The following is a 16,397-nucleotide window of genomic DNA, read 5'->3' as shown; positions in this document are numbered from 1 at the left end:
TATCCTGGGACTCACACAGCTACAACACCGCTGCATACAATTAAAAGAAGATTACAATTTAATATTTAAACATGTTTAATATTTGCACATTAAAAGTGAAATCTGTTCCCTTCATTCATGATTCGGTCACAGTCACTTTGCCATTATTAACATGATCTGAACATACTGGAAATGATTTTATCATCAGATACACTTTTGGGAACAATAGATCACACAATCTGCCATTGCAAAGCTACAGAAATAAAGCTGAGCTAGTATTTAATAATTGAAAAATTGTTATCAGGTATTTGTATATTGGTGCAAGGTTGGGTGTTTATAAACCTGCCAATTTCATTGCCTATCTGAACCTTAACAAGATACAGGACAAACCTGGGAGCTATTCATTTTGCAAATAAGTCAGTTTGATGATCAAAATGACAGTACTGGTGCACAAGGTCCTTTATTCATCCATTGCCTTACTCAAAAAACATTGAAATCACTGGAAAGACTCCCCTTGACTTCAACGGGCTTTGGATCAGGTCCACAAATATAGGTAGGGCAATGGAAGAGCAAACTTTCCACTATTAAGACTAAGAGGGTGGTCAGTGGTAAAATATCAATGCTAATTTAGGGCCTTGATTATTGACCTCACTGATAAGAGTAGTGTAAATTGCAACACAATTTTTATGGTGTGGACATCTGTCCATTTTCTGGACCAAGATCACCAAGCTTATTTTACATAGGTTACCAAATAGTCATTTTGTATGGTCACCATAACCCTGGATAGAGAGCAGGAGCTGAATATTTTGCACTGACATTACCAACTGTCTACACATCCAGCCTTCAGGCCGTAATTTATATTTTAAAAATTGCTTAAACTCAGCTAGCCTAATGCTATTTCAACACTGCTAAATTTAATCAAAGTTGTTTCTAGTGATAAGATGAAAATTTCTTGTCTTGACAATAACTAATGCAGATTACATAAAGTTTCCAACAATCACTTGAAAAACAAAATGAATTTTTTTTGAAGAAACATGAAATAAAAAGGTAAAAATTACATTTATTTCCCTCCCCCATAACCATTGAACAGTAGGAAAAGGCCAAAGGCTGCTTTGGTTTCATCCTCTTCGTAAAAGAGATCATCTCTGAAAAGGCATCAAATGGCATAAATCCAGACAGCAGCAGCACTAATTCTTGATTTTAAAATATGCCAGGATTTCTACTTAAGACACCTCTGGCAATAAAAATGATGCCTGTGGTCTCTATCCATGCCAAAATACAAAACAAAAACAATTTTAAAGCTCTTTTTCACCGAAGGGGTGCTGCAATATTGCAGGAGTTTCCTTTGCCTAGAAGGTAAAATCCTTACCCAGGTTGCCTCGTAAAGACAGCACCGTGAAAAAGGTGAGAAAAGATCACAGTTAACTGTTCATCTCTTTACCTTTGATCATCAGTGTAAGTCCTGGCTACAGCTTATAGAAAGTCCCCACCAGTTTCCATATCTCAGTGCAAGCTAAGTAACAAGGAGCACCAGTTACATTTTGACAGTTTTCAGGGAAAGACATAGATGCTTGCTCATCTGATTAACAAAAGGTCACAGTGGACCTCTTCCAGATTATTTTGAATTTTTTTTTAATTTTTATTTTTTAAACCACAACCAAATTTCCCCTGTCCCTTCTCGATAATGATTCTTCCGTGTTGAACTGCATTTGGCTGGTGCTTCAGATAACATTACAGCTTATTACAGCCCGTTGGGAGCCACAATTTCCATTCTGCAGGAGAGTTTGACCAAAAAAAAATAAAATAAATAAAATAAAAAAAAATTTGTTCCAAACCAGAACAAAAAGCCAAAATTTTGTAATTTCCTGTCAACCAAAAATTAAGAGGAAAAAAAAAATCAAGATGGAACCATCTAAACATTTAATTTCAATAGTTTTGAAATATTTCATCAATGTAAAAACATTTCATTTCAAAAAGTGTCATTTCAATTAATTTTGTTGTGACTTTTATACCATATTAAATCATTACATACATGTATTTTAATAGAATACCAAAAGCCAAACAAAAATCAAAATTACTCTGAACACAAAATGTTTTGACTTTTACCCATTGCAAAATTTAGTCAAAAAAAAAAATCTCTCTGTTCCTGCAAAAAGTTTTGATTTAGTCAAAACTGCATTGTGACAGAAAAGTGTTCTATCCATTTTTTTTTTAAACCAGATCTACTATTTAACCCTTGAGGTGGGACCATCGGGGCAAGTGACTCAAATACAACCAGTACACGCTCAAGTCTGTTTCCTTGTGCATGGATGAGAGAGAGATGCTGTATTGATTTTTCTCAAAATGGAGAAGGAAACACCAGGCAAATGAAACATCTAATTCCAGTGGGCACCCCTTTTATATGTATGAATAGGACCAATAAGGCAGCAGTCAGAAGGGAGATATTCAAGGCACGTGAGCCTTAATTTGCAAAGGCCTTTATTAAGCATTTCACTGCAGACTAGATCGGCCTCTTCCTTTAGCCTGATATTAAGCTGCCATAAATCAACAATGTTCCACCCAAATCCTAAATTTAGAATTTTCCTAATATACTGCAAGCTACTCTGGCAGGACACAACTGACCCAACTTCCCATGTTCTACTAGAACAGAGGGACTTCCTCCCAATTTAACAACTGACCTCTATTCTATTTACAGTAGTGGAGAGAACATGGGATTAGTGCAAAGCTCTTTACACAGGTCATGAGTTGCAGAGAAATCGGCCATTATATGAAAAGGCACTTTTTTCACATAAGCAGTGCTATATTTTACATGAAATTCAGAGGCAAAGAGTGTGACTAAATGAAGTGCACTCTTTGTGATGCAGCCTGACCAAATTAAGTTATGCCTTTACCATTAGGCTGTCCCTGGCTCAGCTAACATTTCATTGCTCAGCTGGACTGAGGCCAAGTAAAAGAGAAATACCAGAAATAGGATACCATACTACCCAGACCAGGGATCTTTTCCAGCCTGGCAATTTCTTGTATTTCTATCAATTTATATAGACAGGAATAGCAGCTGCACTGACATAAGCTGAAAAAAAAATTCAAGGGCTACCAATGCTAATGTCTCAGATATTCAGGAAGATCCCCAGCCTATAGTGTTGCAAAGTTACAATGGGTACACAGTTTGCCTTCCTCTGAAATAGCCAACACTGGCTCCAGTGGATGGAGACAGGATACCCATGGTCTGTGTAGGAACACAGTTCCTATGCTCTTCGACATTTTTGGTTTTTGGTAAGTACACTTGTTTTGAAAAGTGTCTATTCTGTATTTTGATGTGCTCAGGTGGGGACTGTGGGGAAACCAACAAGATCCAAAATGACTGTAGGACATATAGCAGAAGGAGAGTAAAATGAAGAATGTGACCTAAGGTTTGGAGGGAAAATAAACCACACCTGATTACTCATAGCCTTGTGAAGGGAGGGGGATGAGTTCCATAGTAGGTTAGGGTTCTTTTGCTCTGCTGTTTCTGTTATTTGCGTGGTTACAAGTAAACCGAGAGAAAGAAATAAAGAGATTTTGTCCTACTATGCTTCAGGCTGTCTTTTGTTTTACACATTTCCTTCGCTTAGCTGAGCAAATCCGTGCTTGCTTGTGTTTGAGCTGAGAAACAGAAAAAGCCCTGAAGCAGCTGCAGACTTGAAGGTCAGATAGAGCCAGAGCAGTCAGCGGTGTTGGTGGGATCATGACTTAGAGCAGTTTTCCAGAAGTGCCAGATGATGCCATCCCATTAGGATTCAGCATTAGTCATGTTCATGAAATGGAGCACTGAATCAGCCACTGTCCCTGAACATCAGACAAGCTTATTTTTAGCTCTGAAGTTAATAGCTTGAGCCCATCTTTATTCATAAGAAAACCAACTGTTTAAGGCTCAAACAAGGCGTTTAAAATATTTTATAGTGCTATGGTTTCCTTTACGGAGTACAGGGTAGGAAATGGATGATGCTCCACTCGCCCATAACAACCCATCTCACCACATGTCTGTGTCCCTGGGTGACCCCTCTTACTATACATCTTGTTTTAGAATGCGTGTGCACGGAGACTGATGTGTTAGCTGGCAACCTGCCTCCCTTATAGCTACTGATGCTTCTTTGTCAGTTCAGCTGTGCTCCAAATCATGCTATAGACTCACAGCTGAATCAAAGAGCAGGAAGACGTGGTGGTCAAGACAGAGGCAGGCAGCACGTTTTCCCCCCACTGTGGAAGCTACAGTTGAATCTAACTTAACCAGTAAGAGCCCATTCCTGCAAGGTGCTGAATGCCTCCTCTGAGACTCTAAGTTTTTCAGCTCCCATTCACTTCACAGGAGATGTTCAGTCTCTTGCAAAGTCAGTCTCAAGATCGGAGACAGCCAGGTGGGAGGGTGGTGAATCAAGGACAGGAGAGGTGCCCTGTGGTGGCAGCAGCAGAAGCTTCAGATGAAGGCTTGAAAGCTGGGAGATGGAGCAGTAAAATTTCTCTTCCACCCAGTGCTTCCCCCTCCTTTCCACCAAAGTATATCACCACTTTATTCTACCTGACCCTTTCAGTGACAAGTACCTCCAATGTTGCAAAAGCCATCCCATTCATTGCCCTCCACCACTGCTATGCTTCCCCTGACAGGTCTGTTGGCAGCTCATCTCTGCCTTCACACAGAGCAGATAGTTCACTGATGTTGTAATGCTTACACGACCCCATTAGTAACAGCACACAGCTACAATCTGTTGTGTAAGAAAGGAAATTCAGAATTCATCATTTATTTTACACTGAGTTTATGAAAACTGGAATTTCCTGTCAAGATAAAAAGTCCCAAAACTTTCATGGTCTCTCCTTGGGCTCATCCCAGTGCTGGGAGTCTGCAAAGACAACTTTTTCCACAACATAAACTGTCTTTCCCCGCCCCACGCATCAGTTAGGAAGAGTCTGAGCGCCACTCATGCTTTCAGTAGCATTTATTCAGGGAATCAAAGAAGACCCCTGCACTTCCAGGCTACTTTCTGTGCCAGAAATAGCAGCAGAATGCCACAGAAGATTTGAAAGCGTAAGAAGCATGGCCTTTCAGTTCTGGTGCTAAAGTGAGGTTCAGAAAAATCTAGGTTCAACTCCCAGTTCTACCATGTATTTCCTATGTGATCTTGGGCAAGGAGCTTAGGCCCAGATCCTCAGAGATATTTAGGCAACTAACTCCCATCCTTAATCTCTCTGTCTCAGTTCTCCATCTGTAAAATAAGAGAGTGGTACTTCCCTGCCTTCCTGTGGTGTTGTGAGAATAAAATGATTAATAGTTGCTCAGATACTGCAGTGGGTGTACACACATAAACCCAGATCATTCCAATAAAAGGAAGTGACATTTTATAGCTCTCCAATCAGAAGAAAGTAAGGACATGATTTGGACACATCACTTGCCTCTTCATAGCATAATTCTGACCATAGTCTAAAATAAAGTTTGTCCCATGGCTGCTTAGAAGTTTTAATTTAAAAAAAAAAACAAAAAAACAAAAACCTTCGGACAAACCCTGAATTCCTTACCCAGTCAAACCTCACGTTGGAGACAATGGGAATTTGCCCCATTAAGAACTGAGCAAGGACTATACAGCACATGGCTCCTTGTAAACACAGAAGTGTCCAATTAAAGCTTTGTAAAATAAAAGCTGGAACATGTGGAAGTTCCTTTCGGCCACTGGTTTCTGCAGTAAGGAAAAAAAAAAGAAGGTTTTTTTAAAAAAAAAATCTGCCCTTTCCTTCTTCTCTCATCTTCCTTATTCTCTTCCCTTGCTGCCTTTTCTGATCCTCCCTTTAACTCCTTCCTCAATTCATCTTCCCTCTACTTCCCTCACTTTATTTCTTTGGAGATATTTGGGAGTTCACTGGCTGATTCTTGTGAACTGGGTCCTGCTTTTCATTTATACTAAGGCCTCTTTATGCCCTGTTGGCAGAATAAAGACCGTTTACTCTCACTTTAAGACCTCTTTATGATGACAGAGTGTTGTAACATTTACTCCCGTCTTAAGGTCGCTTTACACAGCCAGAGTAGTGTAAAGGGACCCAACCGTAAGGAAAGGAAGGAAAACAAGGTAAGCACTGCTCAGTCTTTAGTTAACTCCTGTGTTCAACCTACATTCACCCTGCCCTACATTTATCTTTGAATTTCACTACATCACACTGCCTGGTGATTGATGGTTCACAGAGATATAAGTACTTTCAAATGTATATTTTTGCTCAGAAGGCTGAACAGTTTTGGCTACTTCCTTTGTTCAGTTAGGTGACAGGTGAGTCAATCAATTCCTTTCAAAAATACTTCTTCATTATCCCGTATGTTGAAGGGCAGTAGTGGGAATGCAGCTGAGCCAGCAAAGCTTTTGAGGTGATCTCAAATCTTGTTCCTTGACTCTTTTTATTCCAAATATGCACCGCATAGGTGTTCTTGAAGAGTCTGTGAAGCTCTGAAGAGCTGACCACTTCAAAGTACTTCTTCCAGTCCTGCCAGCGGATGGGATAAAAGGCTTCTCTGGGAAGAGTACTGACTCCTTTACAGCTTTTACTGCTCCGGAGACTCCTGATGGAGCACCATTTTTTGAAAACACGGGTTAAAAGCTGTGGGCCCTGGTGCCCCCAGATCCAGCCGTTGTAATTATCCACATAGTCCTGCATGCAAAGCTCTATGAACTTGTGTTTGGCTTCAAAGGAGAGAAAAGCCCCATTCAATACATATTTGGACTGGGTTCCAAGCACATTGGTGAGGTTCTTTAAGTTCTTAAGGACTATGAAGTCTGTGTCTAAGTAGATACCCCCAAATTTCCACATGATAGCAATTCTACAGGCATCAGAAAGTATGGGTAAGAAATAAGGCTCCCATCTGTGCTGGGCCACCGAATACCAGTCAGCTAGAGGGGTACCAGAGAAAAGGTCATTCAAGTCCAGTGGGCGGATTTCCACATTGGGGAAGCAGCTCAGCAGAGAGAAGCCCCAGTGTTTTGGCAGAGTGAAATTTCTGTTTGCCAACCCCTTCATAAGGATGACTATTTTGGTCTCAGGGTGAGCCCTGGCTGCTGATTCAACAGAGCACATAAAGAGAAAACTTGGGTTGGTTCTATCTGAGGTTTCCACAAAAAATATATCCCCAGGCGGTGGAGGTGGCCTGCCAGATACAGCTGGGGGAGGAGAAGGCACAGATCGAGGACATTTGACTTCCAGAGGCAAGCCATACAGCAGACTCTTGCTTTTGGTATCCTCAGTGATTCTCCAGTAGAACATTATGGAGACAAAGGACATGAACTTAAAGGTGATGATAAACACAGCCCAGAGCTTGTGGTTCATCACCACCCTGCTTAGCTGTAGCACGCAGATGGGCATTTTGTACATTTTTGCCTCTACCCCGGGGCCTTGTTCTTCCAATAAAAAATAGGGTGATCTGGAAAAAAATAAAGGAAATTATTAAACACAAAATACAAACTGTTAACACTAATCCATATTTTGTAACCTTATGCAATTATATATTTTTAACTTTCACAATACACCGGCTTATTTTATCAATCACCATTATTATTTATTTGTATTGTGGCAGCATCCAGGGGCCCCAATCAGAAACTGCAGCCCTATTGTACTAGGCGCTTTACAAAACATGTAACTAGAGGACATTCCATGCTTCCTTTAACACCATGCCGCCAAATTCTCCTGTCTGTTTACACCCATGCAACTGTATGGATTTCAGTGGGGTTGCGTGGAGCAGAAGTTGGCCCATAATTAGCTTTTTCTTTCACTTCAGACCACATTTTTCACCAGACTAACGTAGTAACGATTCTAGAGAGCTGGGAATTGGCAGCTACTGTCTCTGTAGGGCTGCCATCCAAACAATCCTAGAACCCTGGGAAAAAGTCTTGTGTGGAGCAGCTGCAATTGTTAGGACAAGATGTTCATTACTTAATAAGAACAAGGACAGTCATTTCCTGACACTGATTGCTGAAGTGAAACCAGCCAGGGAGGTCACATGTTCCTCTCAAGAGATCCCAACTACTAGGCGGGAAAAACATGCAATGATCTTTGCTGACCTTGTTCTGTTCTCTCACTCCCTTGAGACACCCCACTGTGCTGCTTTGTTGCTACAAAGTCCCACAAGCATAGGTGCTGGAACTAGGGATGCTGTTGCAGGGCTTACAGGTTGGTTCAATGGCTCTCAATAACCTCCACTATACAAAAATTGTTCCAGCACACAATAAGCGCGCATTATCCAGATTGCCCTCGCACTTCTGGCTCTGCTCCACTCTCCTCTGACTGGTGCTCTGCTCCCTGATTTAATATTTAGGCACTGCCAATGCAAATATCGAACTCAGAATTTCACCTCCCCCTTCTCAACACAGGCCTATGCTCCCGTACCCTCACTTTACCAAAACCATCTTCCCGGATGGATGGGGAAACAGCCAGTGCCCTTTTCCCTTTCCCTGCACCCTATCATGGTCTATACCTCTCCCCTCCCCGCAGAATATCTCCACAAGTTGGGGGAAGCCTGTCTACCCTCACAGTCTGCAGTTGGACCAGGGTACATTACTGCTGTCCCGCTGTTACTAGCCCCGTAATGTTCTGGCCTGGGGCCAAGTCATTCCTCAGAGTTCACTGGACAGGATTTCCTGCCATTCAACAAGAGAAGTTATTTGATCTGCCCAGGCCATTCTACTAGGCAGTTTATTTTACCCTCTTCTGATTTACATAGTGTAGCAGAGCTCCAGCTTTGCCTCAGGGAGTCCTGTGCTTCTGAGCAGTTAGGGCTTGCCTCAGAGGTTTGCTCTGCCCCTCAGTGTAGCCTCTCTCCACGCCTAGAGGCAAGGGTTACAGCTTACTGATTCACCTTCATCACTGGCCAGTCAATGGGTTTGGTGTAAGAGCCCTCTTTAGCCCCAGTCTTCCTTCTCAGGGAGTGTTTTTGTAGCAGTGTGAGGAGGGTTGGGGGAAACCCAGGCCCACCCTCTTCTCCAGGTTCCAGCCTAGGGATCTTAATCACACCGGCAACAGGCAATCCTATACTACCGGAGCTATAGCCCTTCCCTGGGCTACTTCCCCAAACGGCCCCTCCTAGCACCCTCCTTGGTGCCTGACCATGCTTGTCCTCCCGGGTCTTTCACTGTACATCTTCTTTCTCCCAGTCTTCCCACAACACACCTTCTTACTCCCAGCTCCTACCAGCTGGCCTCTCTGAAGGAGCTTCCTTTCTAAACTAGTCCCAGCTGGTTCTAAATGGCCTTCAGGGCATCTGATTAGCCTGTTTCCCTTGATTGCTTCTAATCAGTTCTTAATTGGTTCCAGGTGTCTTATGGAGTCTGCCTGACTTAATTGCTTCTAGCACCTTCCTGACTGCTCAGGGGCAGCCCCTGCCCTGGTCACTCTGGGAACAGAAAACTATTCCAGTGTCCAGTAAGTTTTCCTTCTACCAGACTCCTGCACCCAACCGGTCTGGGTCTGTCACAATAGGCAGATGAAAACTCTTCAGGAATTCAAAGCACCCAACTCTACCTACTGCATGTAGTGGCATCTAATAAATCTCAACGAAGCAGCACACCTTTGCCTCAGAATTAAACACACTTATCTCAAACACGTCATCTTCCTGATACATTAATGGTAATTGAAACCGCTAAGTAGCAGAAACACATTCTTTGTGGCAGCTCACCAACCAGGGGAGTGGTGAAGTGTTGCTGAAGAAGCCAAATTTGGGGGACAGAGTGGTTGGGACAGAAAGCTATTGTTCTCTTTGCTAAGAGACCACAGCTAACAGCAACTGGCAGTGCTGCGAGAAGCAACATGTTGTATTCAGCAATTCCTTCTTTCAAAAAAAAAAAAATTAAAATGTATCATTGGTAACAGTTGGTTTTAGTTCTATTAAAAACTTTCCATTTTGAAGAAATCATTTTAGTCAGTAACACCTCGATGGGACTCCTCATTGCTAGGGCTGGCTAGAAAACAATTTTGTTTTGCAGAAATTTTTGAAATCTTTAAAGAGAGCGAAAGTGGCCAATAGCCCAGTGGTTAGGGATGGAGAAGACCCACATTCAGCTTCCACCTCAGCCTGATTTGGAGCAGGGACCTGCTCTAATCAGCAGGCTATAGAGCAGGGGTGGGCAAACTATAGCACACGGGCTGGATCCGGCCCCTCAGGGCTTTGGATCTGGCCTGTGAGATTGCCCCCCATGGTACCACAGGCCCCGTGCCTTTCTCAGAAGTGGCTGGCACCACGTCCCTGGGGCCCCGGGGGCAGGCAGAGGGCTCCGTGCATTGCCCTTGCCTCCAGGCACCACCCCCCGCAGCTCCCATTGGCCGGGAACGAGGAACCGTGGCCAATCGGCGCTTCGCGGAGGTACATGGAGGCATGGCAAGGGCAGTGCACGGAGCCCTGTGCCTTCCCCTCCCCCAGGAGCCATGCAGGTACGTGGTTCCAGCTGCTTCCTGGAGCGGCGCAGAGTGGGGCCAGGGCAGGGAGGCAGGGAGCCTGCCCTGGCGCACGCCGCTGCCACTCCAGAGCCACTTTAGGTAAGTGGCGCCGGGCAGGAGCCTGCACCCTGAACCCCTCCTGCACCCCACCCTCCCAACTCCCTGCCTGCATCCCTCACCCTTCCTGCACCCCCAACTCCCTGCCCTCAGCCCCCTGCTGCACCCTGCATCCCAACTCCCTGCCCTGAGCTGCCTCCCGCAGTCCGCACCCCTCCTGCATCCCTGCCCTGAGCCCCCTCCTGCGCCCCAACCCCCTTCCCTGAGCCCCCTCATACATCCCGCACCCCTCCTCTGCCCCAATCCCTTGCCCTGAGCTCGTTCCTGCACACTGAACCCCCCCCAACACCCCAACCCCCTCCCCCAGGGAAATGCATAAAATTTTCACACCCAGATGTGGCCCTCGGCCCAAAAAGTTTGCCCACCCCTGCTATAGAGGGAGTCTTTTTCAGTTTCTCCTGTTGGATCTATTCCACTTTGTACAAATAATTAAATATCCACTGGGCCAGAAAGAGAGAGTGATGTTATAGGCTGCTGATTAAGACAGCTCTCAGAGATCCTGTGCTCCTATCCGTATTATAAGGTGAAATGAGTGAACCATGGCAGAAATGGAGCAAAATTGAGTCACCCAAATTCTTCAGTCTGGAAAGGAACCAATCAGAACTGGACAATTAGTGTTTCCCCATTTTTCCCAGAAGCATTTGATATTGTTGAGACATAGGCAAGTTGCTAGAGCTGAGTAAATACAAAGCCAAAAGACAGAAATAAAAAAGGTTGGTTTTGAATCAACTGCAGCTTAAATTCCCCCCCTCCCCCGCTGAAATAAAAACAAAAAAGATTTCATTCGAGTTAAGCAAAATGACATTTTCCAAGTGAAATTTGATTAGAACTGACATTTAGGGAACAGAACCATTTATTTCCAGACAAAAATGTCAAAAAGGGCTGTCTTGAAAATGTCAGAATGAACAGTTTTGATTTTTTTTTTAAACCTCATTTTTTTATTTGGCTGAAACTGTTTGCCAAATGTGACCCAAATTCACCAATGCATTTTGGAGCAACCAAATTTTTTTTTTTTTGGTGAATTTATTATTTGCTGAAAAATTGTCACTCAGCCATAGCAAGGGTCGTATTTGCCACAGTATTAGGTATCAGGCCTACAGGTGCTGGAAATTGACCACACATTCCAGTGTAAGCATGACACGAAGTGCAATCTGCTAGACAAACTCATTAAAATGTGTCAAGACTACTGTGAACTCAGCAAAAATGTCATTTGGAGAGGACACATTTCCTTGACAATAAACTAGCTGCTAGGGGAGACCATTGACCATTATAGTTTTGACGTACTTTGTATAGCCAAACCCTATGAATCTGAACAGTTAACAAAAGGAATCATTAGGGACAAAATTAGATCAGAGAAAGCTTGCTTGCAAAATCAAATCCAGTTCTTGCAAAGGAGAGTGGATATTTGCAAAGCTAATGAAATTTGTGCACAGACAATTAACAGAGAGAAAAACGTATATTATGTCAAAACTAGGATTGGTGGAGTGTGATGTCACTGTTGCTGTCCAGGGTGTTCCAAAGGTGCTTTGTCCACTGTCCTGCTTCTACTGCCTGGGTCCTGCCAGGAAAAGGGGAAGCCTTTTCAGAGACCACAAAAAGGTTACACACCCAGAGGCTCCCTTTTCTTCTTCTCCAGGCAACATGGTTGGGAGAAGGCAGCTGTCACAGGGCTTGTGCTGCAGATGGAAAGAAGGTTTACCCTGCTGGGGAGCCCCGCTTGATGAGCATTAGTTCAGAGAGGGTTTTTGGTGGGTTTTTTTTTGGGGGGGGCAGGGGGGAGAAGGGGAAGGATGACAGAGAATCCACTACTGCCCTGGCAACCAACTCCTGCCTGGCTTGGTCCCTGTGATGGAAATTAATTGCATGGGGAGTGGGGAAGAGCGTTTTGTTTTTTTAAAGACATCTCTCTCTACCCAGCAACTGTTCTGCCCCACATATATAGGGCAAATCTACTGTTAATCAGGATGTGAAACAGCAGAAAAAAAAAAAAAAAGGTAGACTGTCCCACAGAGATTGAGACCAAAGTGGGCTGAGAAACTGAAATTCACTACATGGAAAACTTCAAGTTAAAAAAAACAAAAAAAACAGTCATCACAAATTGAGACAAAAAAAGTTAAAAAAAAAATTGTACTGAACTGAAATTCTGAAATATTTGTTTTGGAAACCTCAAAATCTTCCCGCTGCCTGGGCAGCAGGAACGAAACAGTGTTTCCAAAACTCAGCATGTCCCCTCTCCCCAGAATGGCAGCCAACAAGATAGGCAGGTGGGATGGCTGACAGGAAACCAGATGGGCAGGCAGACTGACCAGCATTTTCAAATGGAAAAGTGTTCCTTTGTAAAGGAATAACTAAAGACAGAATTTGACATCATTCTTGATACCCCTTTCATGTTGTCATCTCACAGACATCTCTGGGCCTTCTTCCATGCTGCTCCCTATGTATGACCATGAGATGGTAGAGTTCAAAATCCTGACAAAACGAAGAAAGAAGAGCAGCAGAATACAGACCCTGGACTTCAGAAAAGCAGACTGACTCCCCTAGGGAGCTGATAGACAGAATCCCCTGGAAGGCTAATATGAGGGGGAAAGGAGTCCAGGAGAACTGTCTGTATTTGAAAGAAGCCTTGTTGAGGGTGCAGGAACAAACCATCCCAATGTGCAGAAAGAATAGCAAATATGGCAGACGACCAGCTTGGCTTAACAGAGAAATCTTCAGTGAGCTTAATCACAAAAAGGAAGCTTACAAGAAGTGGAAACTTGGACAGATGACAAGAGAGGAGTATAAAAATATTGCTTGAGCATGCAGGAATGTAATCAGGAAGGCCAAAGCACAACTGGAGTTGCAGCTAGCAAGGGATGTGAAAGGTAACAAGAAGGGTTTCTGCAGGTATGTTAGCAACAAGAAGGTGGTCAGGGAAAGTGTGGGACCCTTACTGAATGGCAGGGGGGGGCAACTTAGTGACAGATGATGTGGAAAAAGCTGAAGTACTCAATGGGGAGGAATTGAGCAGCCCTCAGTGGTGAAAGAACAGGTTAAGGACTATTTAGAAAAGCTGGACTTGCACAAGTCCATGGGACCAGATGCAATGCATTTGAGGGTGCCGAGGCAGTAGGCTAACGTGATTGCAGAGCTATTGGCCATTATCTTTTAAACTTGTGGCGATCGGGGGAGGTCCTGGATGACTGGAAAAGGGCTAATGTAGTGCCCATCTTTAAAAAATGGAAGAAGGAAAATCCGGGGAACTACAGACTGGTCAGCCTCACCTCAGTCCCCAGAAAAATCATGGAGCAGGTCCTCAAGGAATCCATTTTGAAGCACTTGGAGGAGAAGAAGGTGATTAGAAACAGTCAACATGGATTCACAAAGGGCAAGTCATGCCTGACCAACCTGATTGCCTTCTATAATGAGATAACTGGCTCTGTGGATATGGGGAAAGTGGTGGATGTGATATACCTTGACTTTAGCAAAGCTTTTGATATGGTCTCCCACAGTATTCTTGCCAGCAAGTTAAAGAAGTATGGGCTGGATGAATGGACTATAAGGTGGATAGAAAGTTGGCTAGATTGTCGGGCTCAGTGGGTAGTGATCAATGGCTCGATGTCTAGTCGGCAGCCAGTATCAAGTGGAGTGTCCCAGGGGTCAGTCCTGGGGCCAGTTTTGTTCAACGTTTTCATTAGTGATCTGGATGATGGGATGGATTGCAAGTTCGCGAATGTCACTAGATGGGGCAAGAGGTAGATGTGCTGGAGGGTAGGGATAGGGTCCAGAGTGATGACCTAGACAATTTGGAGGACTGGGCCAAAAGAAATCTGATAAGGTTCAATAAGGACAAGTGCAGAGTCCTGTACTTAGGACAGAAGAATCCCATGCACTGCTACAGACTGGGGACTGACTGGCTAAGCAGCAGTTGTGCAGAAAAGACCTGGGGATTACAGTGGACAAGAAGCTGGATATAAGTCAGCAGTGTGCCCTTGTTGCCAAGAAGGCTAATGGCATATTGGGCTGCATTAGTAGAAGCATTGCCAGCAGATCAAGGGAAATGATTATTCCCCTCTATTCTGCACTGGTGAGGCCACATGTGGAGTATTGCATCCAATTTTGGGCCCCCCACTACCGAAAGAATGTGGATAAATTGGAGAGAGTCCAATGGAGGGCAATGAAAATTATTAGGGGCCTGGAGCATATGACTTATGAGGAGAGGCTGAGGAAACAGGGGTTATTTAGTCCACAGAAGAGAAGAGTGAGGGGGGATTTGATAGCAGCCTTCAACTACCTGAAGGGGGGTTCCAAAGAGTGGGGAGCTAGGCTGTTCTCAGTGGTGGCAGATGACAGAACAAAGAGCAATGGTCTCAAGCTGCAGTGGGGTTGGATATTAGGACAAACTATTCCACTAGGAGGGTGGTAAAGCACTGGAAAGGTTACTTAGGGAGGTGGTGGACTCTCCATCCTTAGAGGTTTTTAAGGCCCAGCTTGACAAAGCCCTGGCTGGGATGATTTAGTTGGGGTTGGTCCTGCTTTGAGCAGGGGTTGGACTAGATGACCTCCTAAGGTCTCTTCCAACTCTACTCTTCTAAGATTCTGTGGAACATATTCCCCAAACCTGTTCAGTAAGTCCTCTTACCTCATTCAAATCCTTTCTAAAAATGTACTTGAGCTGTCTTGCAAATGAATGCAAAAAAAAACAAACCCAACACAACAACAAAGCCCATCCACACATGCATAGTTTAGTGACAGTTAAGGTTGGATAAGGACACACTAGGCTAACCCAAAACCTGAAAAGCAAGGAAATAAGTAGATAAGGGGAAAAGTCCTTGTCTTCCTTGCCATTTTCACATCACATACAGTGCTGTCAATAATAAAATTTAATAAAGCTTTCACTTCCACAACAACATGTACATCAAAGTGCAGATCCGAGAGAGCTTTTTTTTTTTCTTACAAAGCATGTCCAAAAACAGGTGAGACAACCCAGTGAAAAACTGCAACCAAGGGGGTCATTTTGGAACACTTACCATCATTTCTATATCAAATGAATTTGCATCAAACAGCCATGAAAAATTCAAATAGTGCTCAAAGTTTTGTCCTATGCCATTTTATTGAGATTTTTATAAATGAAAGGTTTAAAGCTCCTGCTAAACTGAAATGACCAGTCCCTCCATAAAACACACAAACACTTGTACACTTTTTTAAAATTAATGGAACCATCAAGCTATACACTTGCCTTACTGCAAAAGTGTATGAACTTATTGTCAGTCTCATCCTACCTTCTCCCTCACTTTTCTCTGTTTATCAGTCTTACTGGTGTCATTTAGAATTTTGACTGATCTCTTTAAGGCAGGGAACAAACAGGTTTGCCTGTTTAGTGAGACACCAAGCAAATTTTAATGTACTTTTAGTTTAATATTAACAAAGTTAAGATCACTTATGCCAATGTTATGGCTGTTTCTGTGTAAGATTAATTAGCTGTACCACTGATGTGGTTTTTAGGTTAAAGGCGGTCTTGTATATTTGATGCCATGTATGATTAACAATGTACAAAAGAATCAAGTTTTTAAACTCACCATATGAAGTCTGGGTAGCAACATGCATAGAAATATAGAAACCCTGACAACAACCAAGTCTACCATTGGAGGTTTTCCCAAAAGCAAGGGCAGCATTACAGGTAAGTTATATTATCCTTGTGGCATGCAGATATCTGTAAAAATGTTACACTTGTATGAGAAGATCTCCAAATGCTGGCCCATTGGCTGGTATTAGTTATATTCATAAAAAGCAAATCTTTTTCCATTATTGAAATTTTAACAAGAAAATGGCATTCCTGTTTCTCATATTCCTCTACTTTAGAATGTATTACCAGATCTAACGCATGG

At 43.4% G+C, this 16,397-nt stretch overlaps 1 protein-coding gene across 2 annotated transcripts in view; it reads right to left on the bottom strand.

The window, feature by feature from the left end:
- Nucleotides 1-57: 57 nt before the first annotated feature.
- Nucleotides 58-16,397, bottom strand: part of A4GALT (alpha 1,4-galactosyltransferase (P1PK blood group)) — a 66,814-nt gene continuing 50,474 nt past the window's right edge. For both annotated transcript variants that reach the window (XM_048825706.2, XM_048825697.2), the window contains one exon: nucleotides 58-7,408. In XM_048825706.2, coding sequence (XP_048681663.1) covers nucleotides 6,286-7,359 — 1,074 coding nt within the window. In that variant the 5' untranslated portion in view covers nucleotides 7,360-7,408 and the 3' untranslated portion in view covers nucleotides 58-6,285. The remainder of the gene's footprint in view (nucleotides 7,409-16,397) is intronic.

The sequence above is a fragment of the Caretta caretta genome, chromosome 1, assembly GCF_965140235.1.
Source record: "Caretta caretta isolate rCarCar2 chromosome 1, rCarCar1.hap1, whole genome shotgun sequence".
Taxonomy (NCBI): domain Eukaryota; kingdom Metazoa; phylum Chordata; order Testudines; family Cheloniidae; genus Caretta; species Caretta caretta.
This window is presented reverse-complemented; position numbering and strand designations above follow the sequence as displayed.